Genomic DNA, 15,170 nt, shown 5'->3' on the forward strand with positions numbered 1-15,170 from the left:
TTCCATGCGCCCGAAAAACAAGAATTCATTTGGGTTGAAGAACAGGCTATAATCGCAATATTAGCCAATTTTTTCAGCCCAGAAATTAACGTAACTATTGGGATTTGACTCCTTCTGGCATTTGACGAATTTCTGGCATTCGGGTCAGTGTATTTATATCTCTCTTGGGACTAGCAATACCCATTAGACCTTTTTGTTAATGCTGAACTAAGCACAATGTTTAGACATAAATGTATTCTACATATTGCTAGATCTTTGATTGTCATTTGTTTTATTTTGGCAGGTACAAAGAACCCGGCCGCTTGTGACTTCGCCTAGTCCCATAGGCTCCTCTGAGGGGAAGGTTCTACCACTCAATGTTCAAGTAGTTACCCAGCACATGCAGTCAGTAAAGCAGTCACCAAAGACTCCCCAAAATATTCCAGCAAGCCCTGTTGGTGATCGATCTGCTAGACATCGCTACCCTCAAATTTTGCCTAAACCAGCCAGTTCTAATGCTTTGACGATCCGCTCACCCACCACTGTGGTTTTCACCAGTAGCCCAATTAAGACCGTTGTGCCAGCACCACATGTCAGCTCTCTGAACGTTGTAAAGATGACAACAATATCACTTGCCCCTAGCAATGCAAGCACTTCAGTGAAACAAACCACACCTGTAAATAGCAATGGGGGCTCAGCAGATGATAATAGAACTGTGCCACAAATCAAAAATGGCTCTGTGGTTTCATTGCAGTCTTTTGTACCAAGGAAAGGCACGCCTGTTGCATCGTTAATAGAGGTTAAAACAGAACCTGAAATACTGACAGGGGAGAACCAGGTACAGTTACAAGAGAACACAGATGGTTCCAAATCCAGAAAAGGTACCCCTGTTATGTCTTTCAAAGTCATTCAGGATAAACTGTCTCAAGATGCTGTCAGAGCTCTTGATCATAGAGCAGAAGGAACAAGGACCAAATGCAAAAGCCGCTCAGTTGAAGGTGCTCCTGTTTTTTCAGCCAGCAGCAGTCAAGGCACTGTGACTTTCTGTGTTGCACCCCAGAGTTTATTTAACAATAGCCCCAGTCCAAACACTAATGGTGACCCAGCTGGAAAAGACATTAGACTGTCTAACAAAAGTCCAAGAAAACGTTTGACGGCTACACAGCAGGACTTGCAGATACCACCAGCGAAAAAGTCACTTATCAGTCAGTTGACTTCTGTTACTGCTGAAAGTCCGAGGCCAGGAGTAGGAGTTGCGGTTAAGAAAGTTCAAAAGGTATTGACCGCTAAAAGTGATGATACAATAACTGTTGCTCTAATACCCAGCAAAGGCCCTCGACAAGGGAATAATACTGAAATGGTGGCAAATTATTCCTTGAACTGTGTTGTGGAAAAGGCCACGGATACCCCTGAAGAACTTATGGCCACGGCACAGGACATTAAGGTAAAACTAGAAGGCAGTGTCTTTAAGTTTGTCAGTGATTCAAAGTCAGAGAATCCTTTTAATCAAAGTGCATGGCAAGAGATTGCTGATAGTTCAGATTTTACATCTGGAAACTGTGAGCAACCTCAAAGGATTGGCGTTATGGATATTCCAGGAACTTCTGGTGCTAATAACATGCAAAAAACTGTTTGGGAAGCAGTGGACTTTGAAGGACTACAACAGGACGCTTACAGCCAGCAACTTGAGGATTCGTCTTTGAATCAGCTACAAGCACATTCTTCTAACCAGTTACCTCGGCGCTCTGATCTGTCAGATCCGCCTGCAAATGACAATTTCTTCTCATTTGATGATGATCTCACACAGGACAGCATTGTTGAGGAACTGGTACTTATGGAGGAGCAAATGTCAATGAACAACAGTTCCCAGAATTATGGTACTTTAAATATGGTGCTCCAAAACCAAGCAACATCTTCTCATAGCACACCAGTACCCACCCATTCAAATAGTGCTCACTTCTACCATTCAGTACATAGCAGTGGTACTCCAGTTCACACACCTACTCCAACACCCACTCCAACTTTAACCCCAACACCCACATCAGAGATGATTTCTGGCTCCCAAAGCCTATCAAGAGAGAGCCCATGCTCTCGGTTAGCTCAAACCACACCTGTAGATAGTGCTTTAGGAAGCAGCCGACACACACCAGTTGGGACCCCGCATTCTAACTGCAGCAGCAGTGTTCCTCCAAGTCCAGTTGAATGCAGGAATCCTTTTGCATTTACCCCTATTAACTCCAGCATCTCGTATCATGATGCTAGCATTGTTTCGAGTAGCCCTGTTAAACCAATGCAAAGGCCCATGGCTACCCACCCAGACAAAACTAAACTAGAGTGGATGAATAATGGCTATAGCTCTGTTGGCAACTCTTCTGTTTCTAGTCATGGCATTCTTTCAACTTATAAGGAACTGGTTGAGGACAGTTTCAGAAAGCCACATGCTTTTGCCGTGCCTGGTCAGTCATATCAGTCTCAGTCGAGGCATCATGACAATCACTTTGGACGTTTGACCCCTGTGTCTCCAGTTCAGCATCAGCTAAGCAGTACCAGCAAACAGGAGGGTTTTGCCGTTCCTGCTCCTTTAGACAACAAAGGAACAGGTACATCGGGAAACAACAATTTCAGGTGTCGTAGTGTCAGCCCTGCTGTTCACCGCCAACGTAATTTAAGTGGAAATACAAATTGCACTGCTTCAAATAATGCTCCACGATCTAATGTGACTTCTTTTGGCTCTATAGTAGCTCAAGAAGTCCATAATATACTTGCAAACGTCCAAGCAGACACCAGTGCCAACAGCATAGCGCAAAGAAGTCAGTCAGTCCCTCTAACCTTAATGATGCAAACTGCTTTCCCATCACTGCAGAAGCAGAACAATACACAGAACATCACCCATGTTTTATTAAACAAACTGGATTCTGACCGTGATGATGCAGTTCGAGGGTTGGGAATAAACAATATGCCTTCTAACTATACTGCAAGAATGAATCTTACTCAGATTTTGGAAACATCTCCCATGTTTTCTGGTGCCAATCAACAAAATATGATGAATTCCAGCACTTCAGCTTATGAATTCCAAACGCCAGCTTACCTCACGAAAAACAGCAGTACTGATCCAATTGGTTTTACTACTGGAGACAGCCAAGCACAATCTGAAATTGGAGAGCAGCAGCTTGATTTCAGTAGCACTGTTAAAGACCTGCTCGATGGAGAAAGCCTCCAAACTAACCAGCAACTTGTCGTTCAAGTGGCTTCCGATTTGAACAATGCCTCTGATTTCTCCAATGACATCCGGTTGTCTTCTGAACTCTCAGGCAGCATCAATGATCTGAACACTTTAGATCCAAACCTGTTGTTTGATCCGGGTCGACAACATGTACAGGACGATGAAGCTACACTGGAGGAGCTGAACAATGATCCCTTGTTCCAGCAGATCTGTAATGAATCTATTAATTCCATGACTTCATCTGGGTTTGATTGGATAGAGAGCAAGGACCATCCTACAGTTGAAATGTTGGGTTAAATTTGTACTATAATGTAGCACACTGTATCAAACAAAAAAGGCAGACGTTGTATTTGTCTTAATGGAAGTGCCTCCCGCAGCAGAAACATTTATAATTATGAGCTTTTCAAAAGTTTTGCTGCACAGGTTCTCTATATGTCATCTTGTTCTCAACATGATAATCATTTAATCTGCAGTACATGGCCAGTTGGCAAGCCAGTATTAAGTCCATTTCTGTGTTTTTATTGGGGGTTTTTTTCTGTCCCTTCTGGTATGATTTTATTTCAGCTGACAGAAATTTATATCTTGCTACACTAATTTAAACATGGTTTTATTCTAACATTTTTTAAGCTAAATCTAGAACATGCTACTGCTTACATGTCCTGTATAAAGTTTGGTTGTAAGCAACGAGCTGCCCACTGCATTTTCTTAAGTATGGTGACCATGGGTACCCACGTGAATTACCATATCATTTGTGGCATAGGTTTTTAAGCAAAGAAGAAAAAATGGATAATGTATCCCATTAAGGACTAATAACTTTTAACAGCAGTTAAATTTAAATGCACTAAAATGTTTTGGGTTTTGTTTTTAAATCCTTTTTTAAACACACATGACCTCATATGACCTTTTTTTTAATTTTTTTTTTTTTTAATTTTAAAGGATTTTTTTTTCCAGCTGAGCTAAAAATAGAACTATTCTCCAGTGAGGGTAAGGATGGAGTGGATTCGACAAAGGGGGCAGTAGGAAGTGATCTGGAATTTAACCAGATGATACTGCCATGCAGCCTGCTCAACTGAACTTGAAACAGCAACTGATATTAAGCTCTGAGGTTTCTAATATCTGTACATATTAGAAAGTGTGTATTTGTTGCATGTGCTTTATTTTCACCGAAAAGTTGCAAATGGACTACAAATACCATTGCGGTTCTTACTCTGTTTTTACCGAAGATGCTTGCATGCTCCGCAGTGGTTACCCTCCTTTTATAGTTAGGAAATAAAGGCATTCTTTTGGAACATCAAATTTAGAACATAGGAAAAAGTGTTCCCTTTTAAAAATATCCTCAATATTTGTTTTTTGTTTTTTTGCATAAGTCACTTTCTTATCTCACGTATTCAATTTGGCTGTTGGGTAAGACAGCTTACTTCTATGACTTTTACAACCAAACATGCATTTCAGGATTAAGAAGCCGTCATTATTTTTTCTTTTTTTTTTTTTTTTAATGCATGTTAAACAATTTTATCTATTTGTACAAGCTTGGATATGCTCAAACTTCCTATGCCCATGTTCTATCTTTGGCAGCACTTCAGAAATTCTGCAGAATAACATTACCGAACACTCACCTCCTGCAGCGTTGGCCCAGTCCATAACCTAATGGAAGCTTTATAGTTGTATAGCTTAATAAATATGATTGTGTTTTTATCTCTGCCAGCTTTTGTTGTTTGGAGAAAAAAAAACTGCAAAACCAGACAACTACCATTGAGTTTCCACTTACCAAAAGGTGCTATGGCCAACTCAGAGCTGTGTAAACCTGATTGTGATAGTGAGTTTACTTGGCTGTTCTATGTGTTTGCTGGTATTTTAAATTATTATTTTTTTTAAATACCTGCTCTTAGTACTTGTTACCATTGTACATTGAGATGGAGCACTATTGCATACCAAAGTAATTATAAGGAAAGGAACCGAAAGGATAATTTGATATATTTTGGTCTAAGCAGGCATTTGTAATACAACCTGTCAAAATAATATGTCAAGGGTATTTGGACCATAGCTAGTAATTTGCAGTTTATCCTATAGTCGTTAAAATTATTATACTCCGTAAATCAATTTTCCCGCTAGATTAGTTTGCAGTATTTGCATATTGTGTGATGTAGGCTATACTTGCGGTGAAAGAATTCTGTTCATTTTGCTAGTCGAAAAAATCGTCAAAAGTCAAATTAGCAATGCAGACACTTACAATCTCGATGAGAGGCATTTTATCCCCACGCTCTGCCTAGAAACTAATTAAGAAGGGGTTTAAACTTCCTGTTTATTGGGGCAGTTCTTGGAACAGAAACAAAGAATCACAAACAAGTTCTCAGGTTCACTTATTGCACTAAACTTCTGCTGAACCTGTGGCACGGCACCTCTTTTTGGATAAATGCAACTATTTTGCCCCAGAGTTAGACAAAAAAAAAAAAACGTAAAAAATAGTTACGAATTTCATTCTATTAAGAAGAAAATACAGAATGTCATAAAAATGACATACAATTGTCTTATGTAGCAATGTGCATTAATCTCAGTGAGATATTTATATTTCTTATTCTCTTACGTGAGAATATTACAGCAGGAAGAAATTAAGTTTTAGTTGCTTCACCGTGTTAATACATGATCACAAAATGTGCATGTGTGTATTACCTTGTACAGTCTCAGTATATTCCTGTAACCACTTTTGCTGTATTAAATACTTGTTCTGTGTTGACCAGGCAAACTTAGTTATTCAGTTTTTTTTCCTTTTTATGTTTACTAACGCCGCTTCGTTACTGTTAAATATGTTTTCTGAAGTTTTTTTGTGTTTTATTTTTTTACTGTTTTAGTGTTTTAAAACTGACAATTAAATAAATGACTTTGTATCATGATATACAGCATCATGAAATAATCATTTTGCAAAAGGCTGCAATACTCAGACCTTTGGACTATGAAAGGGAGATTATCGTATGCATTGCATCTGAGTCACTGTACAGACCCAACATAATGTGCTTTATCTGCAGCACATAATGGCAACAATCACCTTTCATCTTTTCATATTCCTCAAGTAAAAAAAATGGAAAAAAATTGCCCCTTGTTTTGTTGTCTGTTGTACTGCTGAAACTACAGTAGTTTAAAATTGCAGTAGATTTTCAGTTATGTTTTTTTTATGGAAAGTGCTCAAAATTGTTTTTTTAATGTTTTCAGAAATAATAAATAAATATTTTATATGAAAGTGTGCTTATTTTTCTTTCTGTTCATCAACGGTCATGATTGACGTATTGTTAAGGTATGTGATCAACAGTGTATGCAATGCTTTTAGGTAGCCTACAAATTATAAAGAAACGCTACATACTGTACTCTGAAAGCAACATATGCTTATTTGTATAAAACATTTATCATTGTTCATTCAACATGCAATCATTAAACCATCGTCCAGTCAAGTAGGTTTATTTTACATAAGCAAAACAGAGTGATAACAATTAGTTCTTAATTAATTTATGGACTCGTTCAGGAATTTTGTGAATGATTGCATTCTATCCTATCGTCACATCACATAATTTAACATCGCAATTAGCCAAAAGATCTGTAAATGTATTAATGCCAATTAGTATAACCATATTTAAACTAGGGGTGTGCACCCAGCCATTTGTTCGTGTTTTGGTTCTGTATCTCCTTTTTGGGGGGGGGGGGGCGGAGCGGAGAGCCGCTCATTAGATATTCATATATTAACTGCACCCGATCATTACATATGCAGTAAATATACCCGGTCCCCTGCTGGCTCTGGGGGGGGCAGCCTGTGCTGCCTGGGTCCCGGGGAGCCCTCCTCCCCTCCACATATGTTCTGGGGCAGCCAGGGAGAATCTCCCTGCCTGCCACTGTCCCACGGCTGGGGTTAAGATTCGCCGCGAGGGGCAACGAGTCCCTGCGACACTGAATAGTGTCTAAAGACCCGTGACGGACAATCTCCAAACATGGAGAATATCCGTAAAAGCACGGCGAGTGCATGGCGAGAGAAAAAAACCTCTCGCCATGCAAGGAGAAAATTCTCATTGAATACTGCCCATGGTAAGTGACCAATTCTATACATACATACATACATACATAAAAAAAATATATATATATATATATATATACACATATATATATACACACACTACCACTGCGCAAAACCTCTATGGAATCTTTACTCCAGGACTCTACCACGGTCCAGCGGTGTACTTGTAAGCAAAGAAAGGAGAAGCGCACCATGAGCAAAGTAAAATACAATTAATTTACTGAAAATACATGCTCACATACATTGGTGTTAAAATTTATCAGCTTGCCAAGCTCGAGTGAAACTGGAACGGCTGGGTTAAACGACACGGCTCTGGAGATCTTCTATCTCAGCAGCCTCTCACACTGGGCCTTATTTTGGTTCATTCTTTCTGACAAAATCCTTCTTAGATGGACAAAACCATGTGCACTGCAGGGGGGGCAGATGTAACATGTGCAGAGAGAATTAGATTTGGGTGAGTAATTTTGTTTCTGTGCAGGGAAAATACTGACTGCTTTATTTTTACACTGCAATATAGATCTCACTTTGAAGTAAAACCCCACCCAAATCTAATTCTCTCTGCACAAGTTACATCTGCCCCACCCGCAGTGCACATGGTTTTGTCCATCTAAGAAGGATTTTGTCAGAAAGAATGAACCAAAATAAGGCCCACTGTGTGTGCACCGGTCATCACTATCCGTCTCAGCTCACTCGCTCAGGATGATGTCACTGCGTCCACCGTATAGGCCACGCGTGGCCTATACGGTGGACGCAGTGACGTCATCCTGAGCGAGTGAGCGCTTCATCGATGCCTTGATGAAACTCGTTGGGTATGGCTTAACACTGACACCAAAAGATCCCGGATAACCAACTGACACCCATTTTTGCTGCTGAAGATACTTGACATTAAGGCTTCCGATAGATGCTCCGGTTCCTGGCCGTGCCTGCCGTAATATAATCTAAATATATACATGTGCTACAAGTATTATTACAAAATGTGTGAGCGTCATGTGACTCTAAGGACTTGGCAAAACCATTGAGCTTCATTTACGCAAAAGTTACATACCAATCAAATGTTTGAAGGCTGTTCTTCTGAAGGTTCAGTCCAATAAAGTATTAGGCCATCCTGGTATGTTCAAGACATTGGCCAGTATTCAATGCCTCAGATTCGCCGTTTTTTTTCAGTGAATCTGGCAATTCGCTGGGTTAACGGCGAATTTTCTGTCACAAAAAACAATTCGCCATATTCAATGGAGGCAATTCGCCACAAATGAACAGCGAATGTCTGCCGATTCGCCGTAAATGATTCTCCACAATTCGCCTGTGATTTTCAATGGGGTTTTTAGTGGAATTCGCCGACAGTGTATTGAATGCTCAAATGGAGAACTGCTTTCTCCATTGATTTTCGCCATGATTCTCCGTTTAGCATTCGTCATCTTTTTTAGGTGAACTGTAATGTGATCTTTTAAATTAAAGCGTTTTTAATTTTTTTTTTGTGTTAAAAAAATCAGAATATTTTTCCTATGAAAGGGCATGCTATTTTTATTCATATACTTGCAGCACATGAATATATTTTTAATATATATTTATTTTTTTTAAACAATATTTTTTTTTTTTACACATTCGCCAGCAGGGGGCCGGGAGCCGGAGCCGCTCATTAATATTCATATATTCACTGCACTGATCGGGACCAGTGAGTGCAGCGGCTCCGATCCCAGCACCCTGCGAGCCCTTCTTCACCCCCACAAAGTGACTGGACACCCCCACAGGTGGGACACGTGTGTTGCTGCGCTGGTTGTGGTGGTGGGGGGGAGGGGATGCGGGGGACATGAGCTGACAGGCAAGAGGACGGGGACGGCTCCAGCAGCAACAGACCTCTGGCTCCGGCAGCCCCAGTGCGGTGATCGCAGATGTCAGCGCTGGGGCTGCTGGAGCCGGAGGTCTGCTGCTGGGCCTGTCCATCATCAGGCTGTGCGGCGGATATCCCCCCCACCCCCCTTCAGAAATGTGCGGACCTCAGCGGAGGGGAAAGGGGTGAAGATACTGCTCATCAGTACACCCCGCCCGCTCTGTTCCCCGACCCCACAGACCTGCCTCAGCTGACGTAGAGACAGATCCAGCAGCAGTAGCAGAACTCCGGCTCAGGCAGCCCCAGCGCGGTGATAGCAGATGTCAGCGCTGGGACTGCTGGAGCCGGAGGTCTGCCACTGCTGCTGGAGCCGTCCGTCCCCATCCTCATGCTGTGCAGGGGCTCCTGGCAGTATCAGCGCGCTCCCCCGCCGGGACTCTGCTCAATCCCCTGCAGTGGCAGTGTAGCCGCAGCAGCAGGGGAGAGAGCCCTGGACTATTCGCCCCAGAGAGTGATTATCGCCGTCAGGGGCAGAGAGCCCCTGACGCGTTGAATAGGGAGGACGGGAGGCTGCTGGGCGAATCTCTCTGAAGGGAGAATTGTGGCGAAAGTGCAGCGAATCCTACACAGGATTCGCTGCCAGCCGCCAGCCCGGCCATTGAATACTGGCCATTAAGTTGCTGTCTCGGTATGTGTGGTGGCCCGGCTAAAAATAAGATATCAGAGAAAGTGTTCTTAACTGTTCAGATTGTAGCCATGTTAAATTGCCCATAGCTGCTAAACTGTTTATGCATCTGTGCACAAATATAAATGTGGAATTGCCTAAATCTATGGGTTTCAATGCTATTTATCAGGTCTATCCTTCAAAACTTTCTATTCACAATATTTTTCAGTTCTATGGAATTTCTAATAACATAATTTCAGATAGAATAACACAGTTTGTGCCCAGTTTCTGGAAGACATTTTGTTTATTGCTGGTATGTAGTTTTTCTTCTGCTTAACATCACCAGTGTTTTGGACAGATGGATCTTGGGACCCAAATGGAAAGTTATTGTGGAACCTTAAAATTTGAAGCTTAAGCAACAATCTTGTAAATAAGATTTTTTATTTGGCCATCTCAGGATTTGTAAGAACTATAATTTTGTGTGTTTCCATCTAGATTTAAAAAAAAACAAAAAACATTTAAAATATAGAGGTCTATTTATTGTTCTCTTTTGAAGCCTGCCTTTAACGCTTGACTTACCTGTTAACTCTGTGCTCAACTACAATAAACCACAATTCCTGGTTAAGCCTCCAAAGGTGTGTCCTCTAAAAACACCACAAGCACTGCTATATACTGTGCCAGCAGTATTCACATATATGTGCTCGGTGGGAAGACGTAATGGGAATTGGCTACCTTCTGGGATGGAAGTTGGAAGCGGAGACACCATTAAATAGATTCATAAAAGCCATCCGCAGGGATACGCATGTGCAGTAGGAGACAAACACGTTCCCATCAGTGGTTTTGGGCGCCAAAATATTTCCTCTGATGCTGGTGCATGCTGGGAAATGTATTTTTCTGGAGTTAGCGCCGTTGTACCCGATCTGCAGGTGACTCCCATCTAGGAAGTGTAAAAGTTTTGTGGGACCGGCCCCAGAGGGCACTGAGTTGTTGGAGGTAAATTACTGTTTTCTAGGATTACACAGGAGCGTACTGTGATATGTCTATATTACCTTAAGGCTTACCGATGGTAGGGCGCGGTATGTTGCAGTGGGGATGATTGGGTCACCTGTGCCAGGAGAACTGGGTGTTTAGGGGTGTGACAGTAACATGGGTGCTGGGAGAGTGATATGGTGAGATGGGTTCTGGGAGAGGGATACCGGTGACTTGGGTAGATGGGTGCTGGGAGAGGGATACTGCTGACATGGGGAGATGGGTGGTGGTAGAGGGATACCGGTGACGGAGTTTGAAACCAGTAATTTTATCCGTGACAGACTAGTTGTGCTATATTTGGGCATCTAAAAGGACTTAAATACTAAAAGTCCGGATTTAAACACTTTATTATGAAGAACCCCACCCGGCTACTTCTTGATGCCACCCAGATGGAAAAAAATTCTGGGGAGAACATTGTTGACACGTATTAAGATAAATGAGAAGAAAAGGAGGAAAGAAATGAGGGGGGGGGGGGAGACCAGGAGCCGAGAGTATATATAAAACAAGGTACAGTAACAGAATAAATGGAGCAGTAATGTATTGTCAATCACAGCCAAGGGAAGAGATATAATCTATATAGACCTTAGAGGATTTGTAATCCACCTAAGGTAACCATATGATTGTGAACTCAGACAGTCTATCTTTAGAGCTCAAAGGAATATCTTCCATATTCATGTAATAGTCTTGTCTAGAAAACCAGGTATGTCAAGTAGGGGGATTATGAGATTCCCGAAAAGAAGGAATCACCGCAGGGGCAGCATTACCAAGGTGTCGCAATAGCAATTTCTTATAAGCGGACAGAGATGGGGAAGAGTGATTTAACAGCCAAAAGGCCATGCCAGAAGGGACAGAGGTATGAAGAATATCTGCGAAGATGGATATTACATCCTTCCAGAAGTCTTTAATAAGGGGACTTGTCCACTATATGTGCATCAGGGTTCCTAAATCCTAATGACCTCTCAAGTGGGAGAAGTAGATGGGTAAAGAGAGGGGTATCTGTACCATCTGTACAGATACTGTAATATCCAGTGATATAGCATTTATTTTACCTGTACACAGATGGAGCTTCTATGTACCTTGTGAAATATAGGGCGGTATTCAATGTTCTCCGTTAAATGTGATATTATCAAAATTACTGTATTACATTTTTTGCTAGTTTTCTGTGATCGATACTTCTCACCTATTCAAAGTGTTTTTTATAGACTGTCTATCTATACGTTATCGCTATTTTTATCTTTCGTTCCGCAAAGTTTTCTTAATTTTGATTCGATAAATAGTTGTGCCATTTATCGCACTGAAACGTGCCTTCAAATTGATCACCTATTCGATGTTTTCTTTGCGCTGACTTTTGTGCAGTTATCCGTGCATTATCGCCTTTTGTTAACGATTTTTTTCATGCGCAATGAAAGGGAAATAGATAATCTTGTGCGTTTTCAGCTATTAAAATCAATTGATTTATTTTTTACCAAATTATGTAAATACTTTATTATACTTATAAAACTTTTAATATTAATATATATATGATGAAAATGTCGCAATAAAGACATTGAAACGTTGCCTTTAAACCACTTCATGTCCTGTTAATTTGCGGGGAGTGCCGCACCTCCAAACTACTGTTTATATATATATATATATATATATATATATATATATATATATATATATACGAGGGCGGTATGCCAGCACTCAGCTCCAATAGACAACAGCTTAGGGCCCCGTGCCCTCGGTAGTGACCCGGGCTGGGTCAAGTAATATCTGTGGCGTGACCGCGGCACTGGGGACTTGCAAAAAAACAAACCAAGGAGCCGGTTCGCTGTTCCGTTCTTTTCCAAGTCCCCAGTGCCGCGGTCACACCACAGATAGAGATAGATAGATTTTTATTTTTTAAGGTAATTTATTTCTACATTATCTTGTACCCATGATGCTTTCTTGCATCATGTGATTTTTTTACCCATGATTCATCTCACTTACAAATCACTCCTACTCTGAGACTTTAGGGAGATAACAGCTTTGGCAGTCTGCTGGTATTGGAATCGCTTTTTTCAGGTCTTCCCTCGTTACCCATTTTTATCAGTGACTGCAACAATGGAGCCATTCACTGATTTCAGTTTTGCTGCTGGCCAGCATGATTACTCGTCCCCACTGTTTTCTCCACGGATTGCATTCTGGCATCAATGGTAATTCTGAATTCTTCCTGTCGTCCTGCTATTTTTTCAAAATGTTGAGTCATTTCAGCAGTTTCTTTTGCCTCTGGAGTTTGATCTGACGTTTTATTTTGACTATTTCAGGTTGCTCTGTGAATTTCATATACTGTAGTTTAAAAAAAAAAAATGAATGTGTAAATATTTAAATGTTACAATACTATAAAAAAAACTATCTGTGTTTACTATTAATCTGTATTATGATCAATCTCTTGAGTGTTATGCCCGGGGCAAGCCCCCGCCCCCCGCTCCCGCAGGTTCAGGGATGGTTAGGGTGGCTGGTGGGAACTCGGGAGCTCTCAGGCGTTCAGGTGCCCAAGTTCTCCCAAGCCGCCCCTAACATCCCCAAGCCTGCCGCCTATGTAACTGCTTTCTGTGACTGGTGGCTGGGGCAGTGGTGGCAGGGAAGCTCCGGTGTACAAACAACAGATTGGAGGTGAGGGGGGCGGCCTTCCTGCATCCTGTGATGGGTTTTGCTGGGGCAGGACGAACCTGCCCTGGTAGGTTTGTCCTGTCCCAGCAAAACCCACCACTCAAGGGGTTAATGAACAAATACTGTTTAAACAAATTAATTACTCATGTAATTTTGGGGAATCAGCACATGTGACATTTACAGTAGTATAAACATCCGATTCAGGATCAAGTAGATCTGGTCTATATATTTGGAAAATTTCAGAAGATTATCCTAGACTTGTTTGAGGTCTGGCATCTTTGTGTTGTAAAAAATTAAAATGTATTATTGTAAAATGATGTATTTAATGTACAAAGCCATTAGTTATTGTTTTACTTGACGTGTAATCCGCATTCCTTCGCTGGGCATGCTGCGCTCGTCATGCTTCCGGCTAGGTATCTTGCTGCGCTCAACACACTTTATAAAATGAAAACCATGGCAACGTTGATAGTGGGGTTATGAACATTTCTGGATGAGCAAGCGAAGCCTTGGGGACAGAGCTGCAGCTCAAAGGGACAGTACGTTGGCTTAAGCTATGCTGCCATTGGTCTACGCAGACAACTTGGCTAACCCTATGCAGAAACCGCTGCGTATTCAGGCATCATGAAAAGTAGCCAAAAGTATATTTACCTTCTTCATGGCTTGTTCTTTTGCAAGTAAATGATTCCATAGTTCGATAGTCTCCAGTTTGGGTAATACTTCTTCCTTTTACACTTCTTTTATCACCTTGGCTTTGTAAAAAACTAAAAAGGTCGATTCGGTGATATCAGAATCTCCAAAAATACTTGATGGCTTCCTTGGATGTTTATTTGCAAAATAACTTTCTACGTCAATTGAAGGTGTGCTTATTTGTATAGCATTTCTATCTGTATCTAATTCTTTTTGCTTTGGTATGGACGTGATTCATCTAAATATAAATAATTATTACACAGATCATAGTTGTGAAATATTACATTACCAGATACTATCATTCGTTAAAATTTCTCCAAAATAGGAGTTTTCTGTGTATCCCTTTGCAAGTGTCTGGTCGATTCTTGCTGCCTGATATTATCTTGGTTTCTAGCGTTTATCATTTTTGGTAAACCCTCTACCATTTTGGTTTCATTCTTTGTTTAATCTGATTTTCCCAAGTCAGCCATTTAATATCTAAAGGGGTCCCCCACCAGTTCCCTTCTCATATCTGTGTTGCTCAGCCATCTTTCTTTTAGTTTGGCACCTGCAGTCGCTATAGCGTTTTAGGCAATGTCTAACGTCACGTTTATTACCAAATACAGCTGTAATTTTCTCTGCAATCATCCGCCATATTCTCTTTTTGGTACTCTTTACTTAGAATGGCGGGCATCGCATGCCATTATAATGGCATCCGATGCGATGCCCGCGATTTTACATAGAAATGCATGTTAAAATTTAAATTGCGTCGGTCGCATCGCATGCGGCCAAAAAATTGCGCGATTACCGCGATTTTACAATGTTAAATGGCCCAATTGACCCGATTTTACATAGGGAACAATGTTAAATGGCCCACAGACCACAAATAGCCACCCTGAAGTGTGAAATGGCCCCCCCAATTGTTAACGCCACCCCACGATCAACGTCAACCCGAAGCGTGGCGAGCGCAGCGGTTCGTGTCCTCCGACCTTTTCATACCCCCACTATCCACGTCGGCGTGGAGTTGAGAATAGAAAGTGTGGCGAGCGCAGCGGATACCTGTGAAGCCCGCAAAGGGACGCGGATACCT

The 15,170-nt window shown here is 41.4% G+C and overlaps 1 protein-coding gene across 1 annotated transcript in view; it reads left to right on the forward strand.

Moving 5' to 3' along the window:
• Positions 1–6,423, forward strand: part of RFX7 (regulatory factor X7) — a 124,759-nt gene extending 118,336 nt beyond the window's left edge. Inside the window, exon 9 of the mRNA XM_083183858.1 lies at positions 284–6,423. Coding sequence (XP_083039984.1) covers positions 284–3,499 — 3,216 coding nt within the window. The 3' untranslated portion in view covers positions 3,500–6,423. The remainder of the gene's footprint in view (positions 1–283) is intronic.
• The last annotated feature ends 8,747 nt before the right edge of the window (positions 6,424–15,170 follow it).

Source organism: Crinia signifera, chromosome 4 (assembly GCF_055691185.1).
Source record: "Crinia signifera chromosome 4, ASM5569118v1, whole genome shotgun sequence".
Taxonomy (NCBI): Eukaryota; Metazoa; Chordata; class Amphibia; order Anura; family Myobatrachidae; genus Crinia; species Crinia signifera.